Genomic DNA, 18,688 nt, shown 5'->3' with positions numbered 1-18,688 from the left:
CCAAATAATTTTAATTTTAAACAAATTTTAAACAACTACCTTCATGTTTAGTATATCTTCTCAAAAAACAGCACTGCAGGTTTGCTTTTTCCCTTTTAACTGTTTCAAAACAGGGACTCAGTTACACTGTTGAAGATTTTGCCCTTCTAGCTCTGGACATACAGTTTTACCAGCTGGCTTGCTAACCAAAAGTGGTACAACTCAGCATAGTTTGTGCACTCTGTTCAGGAGACCCAGGACCAGAAGGACCACATCAGTTGTGGCTGCCACAGGCCAGCAGCAAGATGGAACAGAGGAGCCACAGGCAAAACTTGCTGAGCACCTGCCCCACACTCAGCACATGTCCAGCTTTCACAAACACCTCACTGACAGAAAACCTGTTGAATTAAAATATTCCATATTGCTACACTTTTAATAACCTAAGAACTATTATGCCACTGATTACATAAAGCTTTGAAATGGATCAGAAAAAACCCAAAAAACCAAGAGGTAAACAAACACAACTAATACACAAAAAATCAGTACATCTATTGCTACTCTGGCATAGAAAATAGGACTGATTTATTAGCTACACAAGTCTAGAGTTTCAAAATTAAACAAGTCTGTTTTACAAATTATTTACTTTCTACAGGATCCATTTCGCCTTGAAGCACACTGTGCATGCCCTCCTAGTGTGAACAGTTTACAGTCTGTGATCAGGCACAGACCTACTTGTCTGGATTTTTCTCCCTTTCAAAATGGCAATTCTGAGAATCATAAATTACACAGCACAGTCAGAAATTTGAGCTTATTCCCAATAAATAAAATTTATTAACTAAATACCTTTCTGTGTAGCTTAGCGCTTTCCCACCAGCTTATCATTTTACATACACTTGCTTTACATTGTCAGTCACAACCAAATTGGGCCATCTTTATTATAATAGGAATTAAAAATACACATTAAAAATACATAATTTCATAGGATCACAAATAACCTTCACTCTTCATAGAATATGTCCAAAAAACACTAGGGAAAATCTGAAGTTTTGGAAGTATTTTATCTAACATACATACCAAGGTATAACCAGTTTATGATTATAAGCTTTGTTTATCAGAACACCAGAGCAGAAGCCTCCAGCTCATTAAGTTTCAATGCATTAGAGTATTTAGGGATGCTTGTGAACTTAAGCAGATGAGTAGCAACACTGACACAAGGCAGGACAGACTCCTTTTGGGAGATATGAAACACCACTTTATCATGCCATTCCAATTATCTCCAACACTTATAGTAAGCCTCCAGTTATTCCATTTTTGTTACACAAATAAACTCTCAATTTATAAAATAGGTCATGGTAAATTTTAAGTCCTGGTCTAAAAACAGCAAAGCAACTGGAGAAATAAAATTGTGTATGATGTATGGTGGGTTAACACAGATGACCTCATGGCATTTTTTTTACCATAAACCTACCACAATCCTAATGACTGCATATCTGCATCCCAAGTTTTCGTATTTTTTAAAAGAAATAGATCATTGCTAAGGTTTTTCAACAACAAAAATGTCATCATGAAATATTAAAATTATAAATAGAGTCTTTATAGTTCCCCTCATCATGTTAAGCACATTTCTGTCCTAAGAAAAACACTGCTATTCAACAAATCAAGTCACCCATGGTTGAAAAAATATACATAAAATGAAGACTATACCATTGAAGCATTTTTCTCCTACAAATTACTGTGATTCATAGATTTTATTTATTAAAAGGAAAACAATTTCCACAGGTGGAATTTTAGACTTTTAGTCCTTCTCCTGTGCTCATCTTCTAAGGTACTAGCAAAATACTGAAAATATACAAGTCCCTGATTAAACCAGGAAGAAAATCTGCATGCATGCAATTACAGTGTCTGCAAGGGCAGACGCAGATGACAGTAATTCATACTCTAAGAAATGGGCTTGTGTATTTGGCAGATTAACTGTTCTGTATTCCATTGCTATGAGGTATGGAAACTGTACTGTGAAACAACCATTACTCATTCCCTCAGCTCTGAGCACGTAGGTCTATCAAAGGCAGGCCAGGCTGGAGAGGGTGGGGGGCGAGGGCTGGAGAGAGAAGAGTCTACACGTTTTAGATTAACGCTTCTCTTGAATGGTTTCTTTTATTTCATTTCCCCTACTTTTTAAATTAGCAAATACAGTAGGCCCAGAAGGGAAATGTGCAAGGGGAAGAGGGAGAGAGGGGAGGGAAAGGGAAAAAGCAAAAGCAGCCAGAACTCTCCAACTTGTTCATTAGGGGCTTTGTGTTTGAACATCTGAATGAATCATGTGTCTGTTTTTCATTATTCTCCATATGTATTTGTTCTTTGCTTTGTTCAGAGATTTCTGGCCATGTTGTCATGACTGTGCTTATTTTGTTTTATATATTGTTCTATTACAGGGTGATTGTTACTTCGCCTCACTTAGCAGTTATGCCACCAACAAAGAGCAATCTGCAAATGAGAGGTTATGTCAAAAGGCGTCCCTAGCGAACTCCCTTGCAGTCTGTGTGATTACTTTAGATCTGACTGCTTAATTCATACCAGCAAGAAATCCTTAGATAACACTGCTCCTTAGCACGACAGGAATGTTGTGGGTATCTTTTGAAAACTCTGAGAAATACTGGAGAATGACATAAAGTACATCGCCGAGTGTTTCCCTCATTTTTCCAAGAGGAAAGCTAACATTTCTTGCTAAGCAATAACCTATTTTAACAGATCTGCTGTTACATGGAGTTTTTGAAATAATTTCCTCACTAAAATAAATATTTTCCACTTTCAGCTTAACTCTATACCTTGGTCAACACACAAATGACACTGAAATAAAATCTGAAATCACTAATCATGACAACTTCTATCATCTCCTTGAATTTAATCCACTCTGCTTCATTGGATACACAACACAGGATGATGTGTTCATTTAACAAGATAATCTTATACATAGCAGAAAGTGAGCAAGACCCAAAAGACTGGAAAGGAACAAAGAAATAGCATGTTTTTTTCCTGTTTGTTGTTTGAAGACTGGGTCTGGTTTAGGGGTTTTTTGAATTTGGGGGAGGAGGCAGTTGTGTTGTGTGTTTTTTGGTGGTTATTGTTTGGTTTTTTTTGTTGAGTTTTTCTAGGGAATAGCTGTTCCACTGTATTAGAGATAGTTTCAACTACTGGAAAAATCCTGGAGCAAATAGTTGTATAAATCCACTCACAGACCCTCAAAGGTGATGATCAGTCCTATGCATCACAGATTCAGAAAGAGTAAATAATGTCATATCATAATTTTGTCTAAAAGTATGTGACCAGTCTTATGAATAGTTCAGTACTATATATTTTAGTTAAACCTTGCTTCTCTTTCGTAACTGGAGCAGATGGGAGAAAAAAGGTCTAGCTGAAAATGCTGTGAAGTAGGTGTCAAACTGATTAGCAGATCCAATTTAAAAAAGAAGTTCTCAATGGCTCAATATTGCACTAGCTGGTGTACTGAGAGGGTTTCCACAAAAGTCTTCCCCAGGTCTGTTATTATTCACTCTTTTCCACATTATCTTGTCCAATGGATTAGAGAAACCATTTATTAACTGTGAAGAGGATACTAAAGAGGTAAGTGCTGCAAGCACTCTGGAGGTTTAAGATTATACTCAAATCTTAGTAAATTAAGGAGTAGCCAGGAAAAAACAGGATAAAATTCAATACAGACAAATGAAAAGTTCTAGCTCTAGGAGGGAATAATCAACAACCCAGAGCAGAGCACACAATATGGAATGCCTGGCTGGCAGCAGCACTGGAAAAGAGTAACAGAACCAGGGCTGCACAGAATCTCTCAGCATAAACCAGCACCAATTTTTCTCATGCAACACCCTGTGCCTCAGAGAGGCATTTATATTTTATATACACAGTTATTTATGTGTATACATTAACAAATAGAAGAGTCATGTGATCACAGAGAAGACAAATGAAACCCCCCTATGCTTTTTAAAATGATAAAATTTAGGCCATGAAAAATCCTATGTCCAGCTCCCAGTTTTTCAAGTAAAGAGTGATCTGATTAGAGAGAGACCAGCAAAGTGCAATATGTTCAGAAATTTAAACCAAATTGCCTCTAAGGAAAAAGTCAAAGGACTAGTGTTTAGTCTAAGGAAAAGATAAGGCAGATGCAGATCAGTCTTCAAACATATATGTTTGCTGCAAAAAGGAAAGGCATAAACTGCTCTACATGTCCACTGGGGACAAGAAAAAAAGCAATATACTTAAATTGCATCAAGAGAGATTTGGGTTAGACATTAGGAAACGCTTCATTATAGTGAGGAGAGGGAGTGTTATCACAGATTGCCTGAGGAGCTCAAGGAATCTCCACCACTGGAGGCCGATGAGCGAAGGTTACAGAAATACCCCTCAACAGTGGGTTAGAGCTGATCCTGCCCCAAGGCAGGTCCTGACCTCTTCAGGTCCCTTCCACTTATGATTCCTGGGAAGCTTTTTCTTTTTTTTTTTTTTGGCAGCCTTACTGAAGAGAAAGGAAATTGTACCCAGCATTTAAAGCAGTAAAACATCTATTCTTTTTAGGCCATAAAGCATACTGTTAATAAATCCAATTATGTTTATGATCTTTTAATGGCACCACTTATGTCATAAAGATCCATCTTTGAAAATACAAATAGATATCTCTGCCCTACAGTGCAATACAACAGCATGAAAGCAAACTTTCAGAAAATTCCAACTCACTGTTATATGGCTCCTATTAAAATAATCTTAAAGCTAACAGTAATATAAAGAACACCAAACCCAGATTTTTTTCTTTCTTAAATTCTACCATTAATATTCTTTACAATATTTTCACTTCACATTTTGTGTTTTACAAACAGATCCATTCCTTTGTTTACCACTAGCAATGGGACTAAAGAAAGCTCTGCTCACAAGGTTATTCCTTTATAATGCAATCCAAAAAATTGCAAAAAAAAACCCCACCAAACCCCAAACACAATGAGGTCTTGTTCCTGGTGTGATATGCAAAGAAACAGAGAATAATGTTATCAGAATTCTGCCAGAAGAATACCTCGAGGAAATAAAACACACATTCAGGCAAAAGCAAATAGACGGCAATGCAACAAATGACCATGGCCTGTGACAAACTGGGTCGGTGGAGTTTTTAAGACTAGAACTGCAGTACTTTTCTCCTGTGCAGTTAATGAATGCTGCTTCTGGCAGGCAATAGATAAAGTCACACACTTCTACAAACTTCAAAAACATCTTTGGTACAGGCAGCAGGATTTTGCCCCCATCTCATCATTTCCCCAGAAGGCTTCTCTGCTGCTTCTCTTTACCCCATATCTGGCCACTCACAAAATATTCCTGAACTGCAATGCCTTTTCTTTTCACTAATCCATATAGAAATGCTATCCAGAATGTGCTTCGCATCTGAGGAACCCACTCTAGTAGATCTTACTACTCCAAAAGGATTCTGTACACCACTAGTGGAAAGCTACAGAATAATTTTAAAGCACAGCCTCACCCCTATAGACTCAGTGACACTGCAGACTCATAAATGAGTAACAATTCTAGTCCTGAGATAGTACTACACACATTAGTCAATATTTTTCTCAGCAAATATAGCTACACACACACAGAAAATGCTATATTTAATTTAAAAATCATTTCATACATTAGCAGAAAAATTAGGAACATAAAACTGGAAGAGGAATTATTTTTATATCTTGGTATTGCAACTTGTAGATCTATTTGTTTAATAAAAAATATTTTCTTTTTCCATTAGCATAAGGCCAAGACTTCACAAAAATATAAAAATTAGACCAGGTTTTTCTTGGGAAACTTTTCCCAAAGTTTTCTCAGTTTTATATAGGAAATCAATTTGCATCATTGATGACATCATTCAAATCAGACAGCACTATCTGGTTAGAAGGTAATTTACTCTTCTGCTGAAGCAATTTGATACTTGTTCTGATTTGTGATTTTCATTTTGTTTGTTAATGAAAAAAATTAATGAGCAATGTTACTGGAAGCACAACTCAAAGCTTTGGCATTATTAAATATGTTTGTAATATACTGTGCATTATGTTGATTGCACAGTTGGAGCCAAAGCTTTGGCAGTCAAGCCACCAGTCAATCATTCAAACTGATAATGAACTCACAGGGTGGACACTTTGCACATACCTTTGCACTGATTTGTGTTTTTGTCAAGAATTGCCTTTGTGGATACAATTTTCCCATACCTGTAGAGAAAAAAAAATCAGAGGTACAAGTTATTATATTTTAGTAAAGTAAATAGTGATTTTTGCATGCATATAACACATATCCTAGGAAGAGGTGTAGAGCTCTTGAAAAATGTTCATCTGATAATCCTGGAGAGGTTCCTTTTGCCACTAGTTCAAACCTTTAGAGTTCCCCTGAAGAGCATGTGCACAGCACAGCATCCTGTCCATCTCTGGTCCATGCACTGCCAGCATAAACAGCAATTATAGTAAAGATTTTAGAACACTGACACTAGTAAAGAGGTTTCTTTGACTAATTTTTTTTTTAAGTTTGTTTAGTTTAAATACAGATGGACCACATTCCTTCAGGAATAAAGACAATGCAGAAATTATGGTCCTCTTTTTATATGCATGCAAGCACAACTGTGCTCATGCATGCATCCATGTCTATGCATATACACTCTATCTACTTAGGCTATACAGAAACTTTGAGGTTTGTGTGCATCTCCCAGCTCTTTCCAAGATAAATGCTAATACTCATTTGAATTTATATCACCTCCCATAGATAGCATGGCATTGCGCTGCAATTTGATAGACTTAGCATGGTGAAGAGGGAATTTGGGCAGCTACAGCTTGTTATGTAAAGCAACTAGACCATAAAATAGTAATCTATGTTTACCTCACAGAGGTTAAGACTAAAAATGCAGACTTAATAGTAAGTATCACAAAATCCTGGTAAAGGATCACAGAAGATGGCATTTATGGATGAACATAAGACATCAGAAGAACAAATAAAATAATTTTATTTCTCAAATCACTGATATGTCTTGGTCTTTATTGAAGAGAACTTCCTTTAAAATGCCCTTTTCAACATTTTTTTAGAAAGCATTATTGATTCTCTGATATATTGGGCTTTCATTTGGAGGACTTTCCCATGAAAGTTTCTACTTTCCACATCCACAAAGGACGTATTACTATGAAAGATTTAATAAAATTATATCTTCTAATGGAAAAGCAACACTCATGGAAAATAACCAGAATCAATTATAAACCATTGAAATGTATGGTAGACAAATGTTTATTTGGTTAACGTTTATTAACAGCAATAAAATTTGGTGTTAGGGAGCTTCTATTTGAAATCCAGAAACCAGGACGTGGAAAACCTTGCTGCTATTCCCTTCTCTGCCTCAGGAGGAAATCCATGTCTCCCACTACATGGAAAAGAACTCAAGAATTCTTAAGGGCAGCTAGAGCACTGTACTACATAATCTAGAGCACTGTACCACATATTTAAGGCTACACTTTTCTCTGTCCTATGGGTCTGTAAACATACTCAGGAAACCATTCCCCACCCCAGAAAAAAAAAAAAAGTAAAAAGAAAAAGACACACACACCCCACACCCCCCCACTAAAAAAAAAAAAAAAAGACAGGGAGACAAAGAGCTAATTGTAGCGTAACTGAGTGTAAAAGAGACCTTTGGGTTTCAGTCTGGGACCACCAGAAAACCAGAACCCAGAAAACACCTAAATACCTCATGAAGGGAAGTAGCACCAATTGGAAAGACTGGGAATGACCTGCCTAAACATATTCTTTGATACCAGCAAAAATCTGAGGCAATTTTGCACCTGACAAAGCTCTCAACTGAAGTTTCAATATTTCAAGTGACATCTAGCCACTCAGCTTAAGATAAAGGGCACTGTCTCTCCCTCTCTCTTTATTCTGCTTTCATGAGTGATGCAAAGTGAGACTTTCCATTTCACTGTTTTTCCTTTCCCTAAGAACCTGCAAAAGCATTTGTTTCCATTTGACTTTCATTTTTGGGAGGAAAAACATGCTTTGCTTCATTTTGTCTCAGTCCGAAACCAGTCAGGAGGAGGAGGAAAAATCAATCTAAGGGTATTAACAACTTGTATAAACTAAGTCAAGGCCCAATTCAGCTATCTTTTATGAACCAAAAAAAGTCATACATGCCTTCCTCCCGTTCACCTCTCTCCACCCCCATTTTTTGCTGACTCTATAGACCAGAAGGACTGTGGGCTCTGCAGGCAGGCGTAACCCATTGTTCACTGTACTTTGATGGGTACATGGGCAGGTAGTTGAGAATTTATTTTGCCATAGCTGGTTCCACTCCAGCCAAATACATAACAGATTTAATGTTAACCATGAGATCACACGCGTTTCTAACCTCAGGTGTTTCCAGAACTGGGGCCTTTATACTCACTTATGTTCCACTTAATTTTATAATTCTTCACGGCAATACCTGAAGTTGACTTTGGCCTCTAAGATACTAGAGCACACGTCTTAAGAAGGCAAAGCCAGATTCAATTCAGTGATTTATGGCTGTTTAGTGGGTCAACCTACCCAGCAGGAAATTTGGCCCATGCAGTGCATCTTCATTTATTTGATTTATTTAGATTTAATATCAAACACATGAAAAACATGCAAAACCATGCCTATCTTGTACAGTAATGGGCCTCTGACAGATATATGGAAAAAGAATCCAACAAAAACGAGCAGCTAACCCACAACAACCTCAAATAAAACACAACCCCTACCTAAACTTCCGCCAACAAAAACTAACACCCAGCCTCCATTTCAGTCCAGCCACTCCTAATGAATTGATATGTTGTTTCATCCAAGTCACCTGAGAGCTAAAAGTTTGCATTTCTTGCCAGCAGAGACAGGCATTTGTGGTTCCACTGCTTTTATTACAGATTTGACTGAGTTATTTGCTACATACTGTGATCCTGCAAACTCTTGGTTACACCAGAGATTTTACTCACAGAATTCTGTTCAGTTCAAGAAACACTTCCCCTCACATCCAAAGTTATGTGCACACCTTCATGTTTGCAAAAACAGACATCAGAGTGGTAAGAGGCACCACAATAACAAACACTGTTATAGGCAATTAGCCATATGTCGGCGATTTAATCTACTGCTATAAACCCTGAGTGCTACCACAAGAAAGTAATTGGAATTAATTTGGACACTTTTACTAAATATTTCAAGTAATTATTCTGCAGTAATCAGAACATCAGTTCTGATGAAGAATGTCATTTTCTGTGCTGCATGAAATCAGGAAGGTATTTTGTTCCTACAAATGCAGTCATATTTCATTGTCTCATGTGTGAAGAGTGGTATTAAGCTATGTCTCATCTCTGAAGTTATTTGGCTTTCTGTTTGTTTTACCTTTAATCACAATTTGATTCACCCAGAAGTACCAAAAAAAAGGATTCTTAAATGGGAATGCTCACAAATACAAGGACAAAATACATCACAAGAGCTGACTACTTATTTTCTTATATTTAAATGGAAATTGTTATAAAATTCAACAGCCTGCACACCTGTGCTCCACAAAATACTGATATCATTAATATAAAAGCATAACAGGGATGGTCTGCTTGTCATGAGAAAATGTGAGCACTATTTAATTTTCTCCTGAATACAGTCCATGGAAGTACTCTTTCAAAGATGTTGAATCAAAAATTCTGGTCATAAAAGGATGACTGTGGAATTGAGTTCAGTTCAATGCCGTATTACCAACCCTTCAACATAATGGCTGTATCATTAAGGATAACCTACTGCATCACACTATCCAAGCAAATAGATGTAATGAATCTGAGAGATGGCTACCTGAAGAATGTGTCTCTTGAGCATCTGAACCAAAATTGCTGTTCAAAAGGTTTCCAGACACTCTTCCTGAAGTGCTATCTAAATGCATAGTAATCAAAACCAAAATTGTTCAAGTGCTTTTAAAAATCCTTCTAATTGTTTATATTCAATTTTGCTTTTAATGCTTTTTTTATGTAATAATTTGCATTTAGAACCAGGTGGTCAGATTTTGAAAGAGCTTCCATGTCAAGAGCAACTGCACAGACTAGGACTTCACCACATTAATGAAGAACCCATGCAGTGAAACAGTGACTAGTTTTCTTCACTGTTTCTCATAATATATAAGGACTACCCAGAAAATTATAAAGTTTAAAACCTGGAAGTTCCATAAGGGAGAGCTTGGGGAACTAACTGCCACAGCTCACACTGATGCCCTACAGAGACATCACTACAAAAAGCTATCTGACGGCTTCTAGGATGGAAAATCTGTCATGAAATTAAAAGGAAAGACACATTTGTGCCCCGGAAGTCACATACTACCAGAAACTGTGAGAGGACACCAGAGCAGCACCATCACATGATGTCCCTGTTTTAGCATAAGGCATCTCCACAGCTGCTGAAACGAATTCCTATCTGGCCCAGCCCAGCCACTCTTACATTCGAGAAAACATTAAACGTTAAACATCAAACTGGGGGTGGAAATACCTTCTTACAAACATAAATAATTTTACTTTCTCTTGCATATATCAGTATGGGGCAAAACCGTTGAAGTTGTCTGACATACACTATTGAAGTTACAAAGGTCACTTAAAAACTCTTCACTTACCAACTGACACCCTGTGACACAAAAGGCTGAGCTAAGGGAAGAGCCCACAGAGCTGTGTGCAGAGAAACAATCTCCCTGTTCAATCCTGGCTACAGAGGACAAAAATCACTCTCGAGAGCCCCATCCCATTGCACCCCACATTTTCAGACTACTCAGCAGACTCAGGAAAGATGCAAGCAATGCAAAATGAGCCCTTAATGTACATCAAAGCAGATCATTTTAAGAGCTTTCAGGCAGGCGGTCGATCAGCATTTACACTGCAGACAAAGCTCAATGCGATCATTTCCAGGAAGTTATTTGATAACTGCTGTTAAAATGGAGATAGTTCCTGAAGGAAACCCTTCAGCTGTGAGTGAAACCCCCTATAAAAGATGTGAACCTTAACCACAGTCAACCCCAAAGAGGGGAATTTGCTGTCTCAAAACATACAAAGAATTTCCGCCATTTCTCCTTCTGCCTGTGGGAAGCTAGGGTGCAGGGAAGGTAAGTGGACAGCCAGGGTTGGGAGACAAGTGAGATTCAGCTGGGGACTAGCTCAAGGCAGAGCAGCCAGGTGCCATCCACCCCACTGCTGGCAGGCAGCACACCAAGGGACGAAGCCAGCTGAGGGACTGCTGTGACCAGGAGTTGCTGCATCAAAGAATGGATTTCCTAGGAGGCCAGGCTGGTTGGGGCCACTCAAACTTTTCAGCTTTTCCATGGAAAACAATACCTCTGGGATAGGCACATCATATTCTGTCTATCAAGCCAACCTTCAGGCTGGCCACAGATAGTCCTGTAACACAAGATGTCAGTGGCACCAGGCAGGATAAGTCTCTCACCACTCACCTGACTCTGTGGTGCACATGTGCTGCCACCCTTACCTACAGGGCAAAGGGTGCACAGGCATGTGCAAAATACAGCTTTCACCCAATTCCATTTTCAGCTTGTATGCTCCAAAAAAAAGTGAGGCTTGGAAGTGAAACTCAAGTAACTGGTGTACAAAGCTCTTCCTCGCTTAGTTAAACCAATGGAGGTATCATGTAATTTCCGAGTTCAGAGCTTAATAATTATATCCCCAGCGTCTGAGTTCACTCAAGGCCTCAAGCATTGCTCAGAGCACAATCCACCCAACTGAAAACAGTCTGCATTTCTGGGCATTTAGGTAATGTATGCTTTTATCTTGGGAACTTTTTTACTGGGATGAATTTGGCCAGCAGTAATTGGATTTAGATAAGCAACTCTGAGGCTCTTTCATTCTTGTGAATTAATATCTAAATAGCATAACCAGGTTTATTTTGTTTAAAGCAGAACCTATTAGGCAAACCATGGATTTTGGGAGAAAATAAAGCAAGCCTGCATCATGAAGAACTAAAGTACGGAAGGAACTGCTGCTGAATTTCTTGGAGAGATACTTTGCCTGTAACATACACTATCACATGAACTTACAACATCCAAATACACACAAAGAGGAAATTCACTCAAAAATGTTTTTTTTTTTTTAATATTTGCATGATAATTTCTGGGCATTTCATCTACCATATGGCATTTTAAATGTTTGCTTTTTTCCCCCAAAATATAAGACACTGTTTTTTTTTTTAATTGAAAATAATATACAGAGAAAGGGCAACAGAGCAACTCAGTCTCTGTTAAGGGACAGAATACTAAACAGAAAAGTTAAGACAAAATTCTTATATTCAAACAAAAATACAACAATATACATGCCATTCAGAGCACTTCTTATTTTCACAGACCAGTACGTGGCTTGAGGAACAAACCGAAGGAGCTGCTTGCAGGGAACCAATAGTGTACTGGAGTGACAAGACTGTACTTCTTTAGGAGTTTAACATTTGGATGCTCTGTCTTCTCTACTGACTTCGATCTGGCTGTCATGTTGACAAAAATCATTCCTTCACTAATTAAAATAGGAGCTTTTGACAGTCTCTCACAGTATCCTGCTGGACAAACTGTCCAGCATGCAGCTGGATAAACATATCATGCAATGGGTGAGCAACTGGCTCACAAGTCAGGCACAAAGGGTTACAGTGAATGGGGGGACATTAGGCTGGGCATGGTCACCAGTGGGGTTCCATAGAGCTCTATCCTTGGCCCTGTGCTCTTCAAGGTCTTCATAGATGACTTGGACATAGGACTGGAAGGGATACTAAGTTTGCAAACAATGCAGAATTGGGAGGAGCTATTGGCTCCCTCAAGGGCAGAGAGACCTCGACAAATCAGAGAGCTGGGCAATCACCAACACTATGAAGTTCAACAAGGGAAAAGTGCTGGATTCTGTACTGGGGACAGGGCAACCCTGGATGTACAGACACATTGGGGAATGAGAAGCTGGAGAGCAGCACTGTGGAAAGCATCCTGGGGGTCCTGGTTGCCAGAAAGCTGAACATGAGTCAGCAGTGCCCCGGCAGCCAGGAGGGCCAGGCGTGTCCTGGGGTGCATCAGGCACAGCATGGCCAGCCAGGCAAGGGAGGGGATTGTCCTGCTCTGCTCTGCACTCTCTTACCTCGAGAGCTGGGGGTAGTTTTGGGCACTGCAATGCAAGAAAGATATAAAGCTATCAGAGACCATCCAAAGGAGGGCTGTGAAGATGGCAAGGGGAGGTTTAGGTAAAGGTTCTTCACCCAGAGGGTGACTTGGATGATCCTAGTGGGTCTCATCCAATTCAGAGTATTCTGTGAAATCAGTAAAGCAATTTAGACTCCTAACAACTTGTGCAAGAGTTTCAGACACACCACAGAAAAAGGGAGAAGGGCCTCTTAAATCTTTTGTTTGTAGATCTAAACAAGCCCTGGACTTTCAGAAGGGATCTTGAGTCATTAGTACCAAATTCTGAAAGGGCAGCTCAGCAATTTTGAAACTCAGGCCTTCTATTTCTGCTCCTAACAGCACAGTTAGAAGCCTCATTTTAAGAAGACAGTAGTGAACTGTAGTATGTATGAAGAGTGAATTTTCAAGAGAATGCAAGTTGATGAATCACTAAAACAACATATGCATATTCCATTTCTTCTGGTACAGATATTTACTACTGAGGGTGTCGTGATTTCACTCATACGTGGGCCAATTATTCACCATCATCCCACGTCCATGGAAAATAATTTTTTCAGAACTCAGAGGGAGAAAAAGCTACAAAATAAATAAAATAACTACGTTATATAACATGTCTATAAACACTACTATTGCTTTAGACAAATAAAATCCAAGATCTTACCATTCTATTGAAGAACAGTTCCATGTTAGGAAGAAAGAAGCTAAAAGGCTATTTCAGATTATAGATCATGCCATTTACTTTAACACTACATTTATAGATCATATTCAGAAATCCCACTTTTCAGAAGATGGGGAATTTTCACCATTTATTTCAAATCACAGTGCTCTAATACAGCCCTGGAAGGCTGTGTTAGGCCCTTTGGTGCTCTTTTATTGAAGACTAGGGAAAACCTGGTAGTTTTAGTGAAGTCTGCCCCTTGTAAAATTTCAACAGCCTAAGAAAGATAATCCTGTAAATAAACAGGCATGTAACGAAACACCTATAACTAAAAAATTTCTGTGCTGTTAAAATGCTAGCTTTCCTTCCAAAGGAAAATCCACTGCTATTAAAGCCCAGAAATGTGTATTGCCTTCACCCTCACTAAAATGAAAGATGTGTCTCACATTCAAGTTGTTAGAAATGTATTTACATGACAACACATATATTTACCAAGAAACAGAGAGTCATATTTCTTATTCAAACTAATCTGCATTTATGTATTTATACATGAACGTTCACCTCTGGAAAAATAGGTCCATAGGAAAGTGTACAGACTTGAAGCCTTACTGCAATTGTTTTAAGTACTTGGGAAATTAAACCAGGTAAAACAGAAGTTAAAGTAAATGAAATTTAAAAAGACACAACATTTGTTGAAATAGGAAAACCTTTAATTTTCACACCTGCTAGAAGTATATCACTTTAATAGTTCAAAGGTAATTTTTCCTGTAGCCTTGTTCCTTTCCTTGCCAGAATCAGAAAAACAATTTTTTTGTCAGCATGTAAATGAAATTAAGCGGTTTAATCCAACACTTGCAGAAATCCAACATAGTTTTTTCATTGCCTTCAGTAGGTACAACCTCAAATCCTGTTCACAGAGTTTATAATAAGGCAACAGATTTGTCACACTCTTGTTACCCAAGACAGAATAAAACTCCACTTACTAATGTGGCACTCCCCACAAAAGCCTGTCATTTTATAGTGTTTTTCCTCAGTTTGTTGCAAGTAAGAAACTTGGCTATTAGCTGCAGTTTCTATTCTAAATGCTGTTTATTCTTAATTAGTGCTATGTATTATATTCATATTAAATCTGTATATTTAAATATTGAAGCTACTTAAGACTATTTAAAAATTGATTACATTATTGTATATCACATTAAAATGATGACATTTATGTTTTTACTTTGATAGAAAGCTATGTTTTTCCCTCACAGTTCTGCCATGACAAATAACCAGTGTTAATAATTAATTAGCAAAAAATATTCTACAGTTGCTAAATTAAGTATGGAAAATGAAATTCATGCACAAATTAATAACTATGATTTCATGCAATACAGTTCAGTTCTTTTTCTAGGCCATCATTAAATCTTCAATTACTAATTATTCCATATTTTCAAGAATTCAGATGTCTTAAAAAATAAAATGCAACTTTTGTTTGCAGACACTTAGCAGTGCCTCTAAATTTTCTGTATGATAGGATACCCTATTGGGAAGACAGCTTATGGATCTGAAAACCTGCACAGAATAAGATGTAGTTTACTGCAGCCTGTCAGAAATGATAATGCCAGGCATACCCTAATTTTCAAAGGGCAATGGATTTATGAAAAGTCCAAACCTTATCTTTTCTATTATAAAGACATTGCTCATTGGCATTGGAAATAAAAGATGGAGCAGTTCTTCAAACTTGGAGAATTTCCTCTATCCAACAATTCAATTATTTTAGATATCATGGAAATAACCCTCCCCAAAATATCATTCCTATGTGTAGAATTTATTTACTTTGTATGTTCTAGGATGCTGTGCTGTCTTGTATTTGATTTCTCATTCACAGTCTTGCTTACTTACGGGAGATTCATTGTTAAATTACAGTTGGTATGAACCAGCATGCCATGATATTAATCTCTGAAGTATTCAATCACTTAACAATAGCCTCATTATTCAAGGAAACTCTGAGCATTCAGTTTGTGAAGATTTTCTGACATTTCACTAAAACAATTTACTCTTAAAAGAATTCCATGACTGCAACATATTGTTAAATATATATACATATATATACATGCCTCAATCAGATGGTTCCTCTCTAGTAATAGACAAGAAAAAGAAGACGAATTTAAACGAAAAGGAATTATAGATAAAAGCAAGAACTCCAGCTACCACTAGGGACCATGAACTCAAACTGATAATTTAAAGCTAAAGCATTTTACAGGGTTCACACAGAGGCCATTTGAGTCAAATGTGTGAGTGAGACTTCTTGAGTTCACAGAGCTCCAATTTCATTATTTACAAGTTAGAAAAATCTAGGTACTTGGGTTGTCTTTAGAAACAATACAGTTTTGAGAGGAACTGTTTCTTCAGATTTTACATTGCAAAATAATTCAGGAACTACATCACAGAAATTATTCTTTTTCTTCAATATATTTATTTTAATCCTTTTATTTCCAGGGCTGGAATGTCACAGTTGTATTCATTTTCCAAAGGGCGAACTTTGACAAAAGTGGCACAGAGAAGCATATTTTTTTCTGCCTGAAATTTTCAAGAAGAAACAACAAGAGCTTGGATTTGGATTTTTACAATTATGCGGACAAAAGTTCACACTGCTTACCCAGAACTGGGACAGAATACCTCTGGGTTTGAGTTCCTTTGAATTTTAATTCCATCAAGTATATTTATAAAAGCAAAGATTTTTTAGCCCATTTATTTATACAACTCTAACATAAAGACAAGCTCGGGAGAGTGTGTGAAAACAGATTTGATAAGCTATTTGTTCACGATATTTTTAAAAGCTCATGCACATGTACAATTTCAGGCATGTTGAACTTAAACAGGATGAACCAGGTTTCTCAAGGTTAAATTACGTTTGCAGACTCAAATTAATGTGCTTGTTTGGTGTGGAAAGTCCTCCCTACAGCCTCGATACAGCAAACAGATGTATATACAGGATATACAAGTGCATGTTTCCAGTCAGCCAGGGCTTTGCTTTCCTCAGTGCAAGGCCTATAACTACCATAGTAATTAGTTTTAAGAAGACAAATCTGTTCTGGCTGGTAATTCACCACAACTCCCAGGTATTCACCTAAACCTGCTCTTGAGTGATAGCTGTGCCAACAAATTCAAACTAGCTGAAACTGCCCCACATGCAATATAGGTTAAAAAATTATTACATGATTCATAAATGGTGTATGTTTTCAAAATCCACTAAAAACTCACAAGTGACTGCAGCATTACTTAAGAGTCACCTGATACAAAAACATATTTACAGGTTTAAAAAGATAATTAGTTTAGAGTCTTTGTCTATTGTAGAAATAATTCTTCACTCTTTATTATCCAAAGACAGATGGACATATTTGAACATATTATCCCCAATATATCAGGTGGATAAATATCCTTGGAGAGGATATTTGGAGAGAGCTTATTAAAAACTGCACTTTGGATCAGACTCTTGCTTTCCAGAAATGTGGTACCCTTCTGCTGGGTCCAAGGGCTGCCCTAATCTAGACCGATGGAGAAATTGCCTCATGTCTTTAAGTGCTGAAGTTCTACTTTAAGAAAACATCAAGGGGCAGGTTGTGCAGCATAATTAGCACATCCTGTAGCTCCCTGCTCATCAGTCAGCACTTCTGAGCCTAAGAAAAACAAAATTTTAGTAAACCAGAATCTTGGGCTTTGTGTCAGCTGCTCTCACTGGACACCTTGGCCATGAGTCTTCTAGAGACAAAAAGCCAACATTGGCAATTGCTGTGCTCTGCTGTGGTTCAGTTTGTACTCAAAAACAGCCAGCAAGGACCAGGAAGGGATGAGACAAGCCACGGGATTCACAAAAGAAATAAACTCTTTATATCCATGGTGTCTTCTGTCCTTAAAAGGACACTTGGTTGGTCCTGCCACACAGAACCCATGATGGAAAGCAATGAAGAGATGCATTGTAGCCCATCCTTTCTGAAATATCCATGGTCAGATCTAGTGAAAGGCACAAGAATTTAAATATTTCATGTTTCTGCTGAAAATTTTTACCCCAGGAACAAAAGACTCACTGAAAAAAACACAGTGAGCCTGTTTTGAAATCTGACCAGTAACGCTGAAATTGGAAGCAAAGTAGCTTCAGTTGCTTGGGAACCCCCAAGAAAAGACTTTTGTATATTACTGGCTTCAGGCATCTTCAAATAAACTAATTAAATAAGATACAATCCTCAAACCATATAAAGATACACATGGAAAATCTGAGACCTCATTCTGAGTATTGGGCATACTTTGAGAGAGAGAGAAGTGTGATTCACTGGGATAAATCTGCATGTCTTCCTGAAACTGGTCAAAAAACCACAGCACTGTCTATTGCTCTTTAATGCACAAGAAAAGGTTATGAAATTAATTTGGGTATTAAAAAATTACAAACAAATTTCAGATGTCCTTTTATTTTGCTTACATATTTCATGCCTTTGTGATAGACTCAGGCTGTATTTTCATGCTTCTCTTTACAGCCATGAGGGAAAGAAACCTATATTTTTATAAAAATTGAAAGCTGAGCTCTCTAACTTATCACATGCCTAAGGAACTAAGGGTTTAAGAAACAAATACTGTGAACCTTGTAATAAAATTTTGAAGCATGGCAACACCAAGGGCTACATCTTCATCAAATATTAGTGAACAACCTCAGCTAGGGTAAAAACACTGCTCAACAGTTGCATGGTTTGGGTCCCAGAAAACAATCCCAAGGAAAAGAAAAATTATAGCAAGGAACAAATCTACCCTGTGATCTATTCCCCACTTTATAAAAAGAGCTGGATTTAAAGATAGATCAAAACCCC

General features: G+C 37.6%; 1 protein-coding gene across 9 annotated transcripts in view; it reads right to left on the bottom strand.

Annotated features, from left to right (window-relative positions):
• Positions 1–18,688, bottom strand: part of RBMS3 (RNA binding motif single stranded interacting protein 3) — a 713,047-nt gene that overhangs the window by 323,260 nt on the left and 371,099 nt on the right. For all 9 annotated transcript variants that reach the window (XM_085051163.1, XM_085051162.1, XM_085051159.1 and 6 more), the window contains one exon: positions 6,169–6,227. In XM_085051163.1, coding sequence (XP_084907289.1) covers positions 6,169–6,227 — 59 coding nt within the window. The remainder of the gene's footprint in view (positions 1–6,168; positions 6,228–18,688) is intronic.

Source organism: Lichenostomus cassidix, chromosome 2, assembly GCF_008360975.1.
Source record: "Lichenostomus cassidix isolate B80296 chromosome 2, HeHo_3.0, whole genome shotgun sequence".
In the NCBI taxonomy this organism is placed as follows: domain Eukaryota; kingdom Metazoa; phylum Chordata; class Aves; order Passeriformes; family Meliphagidae; genus Lichenostomus; species Lichenostomus cassidix.
Note: the sequence above shows the minus strand (reverse complement) of the source record. Positions and strands in the feature narration are given on the sequence as shown.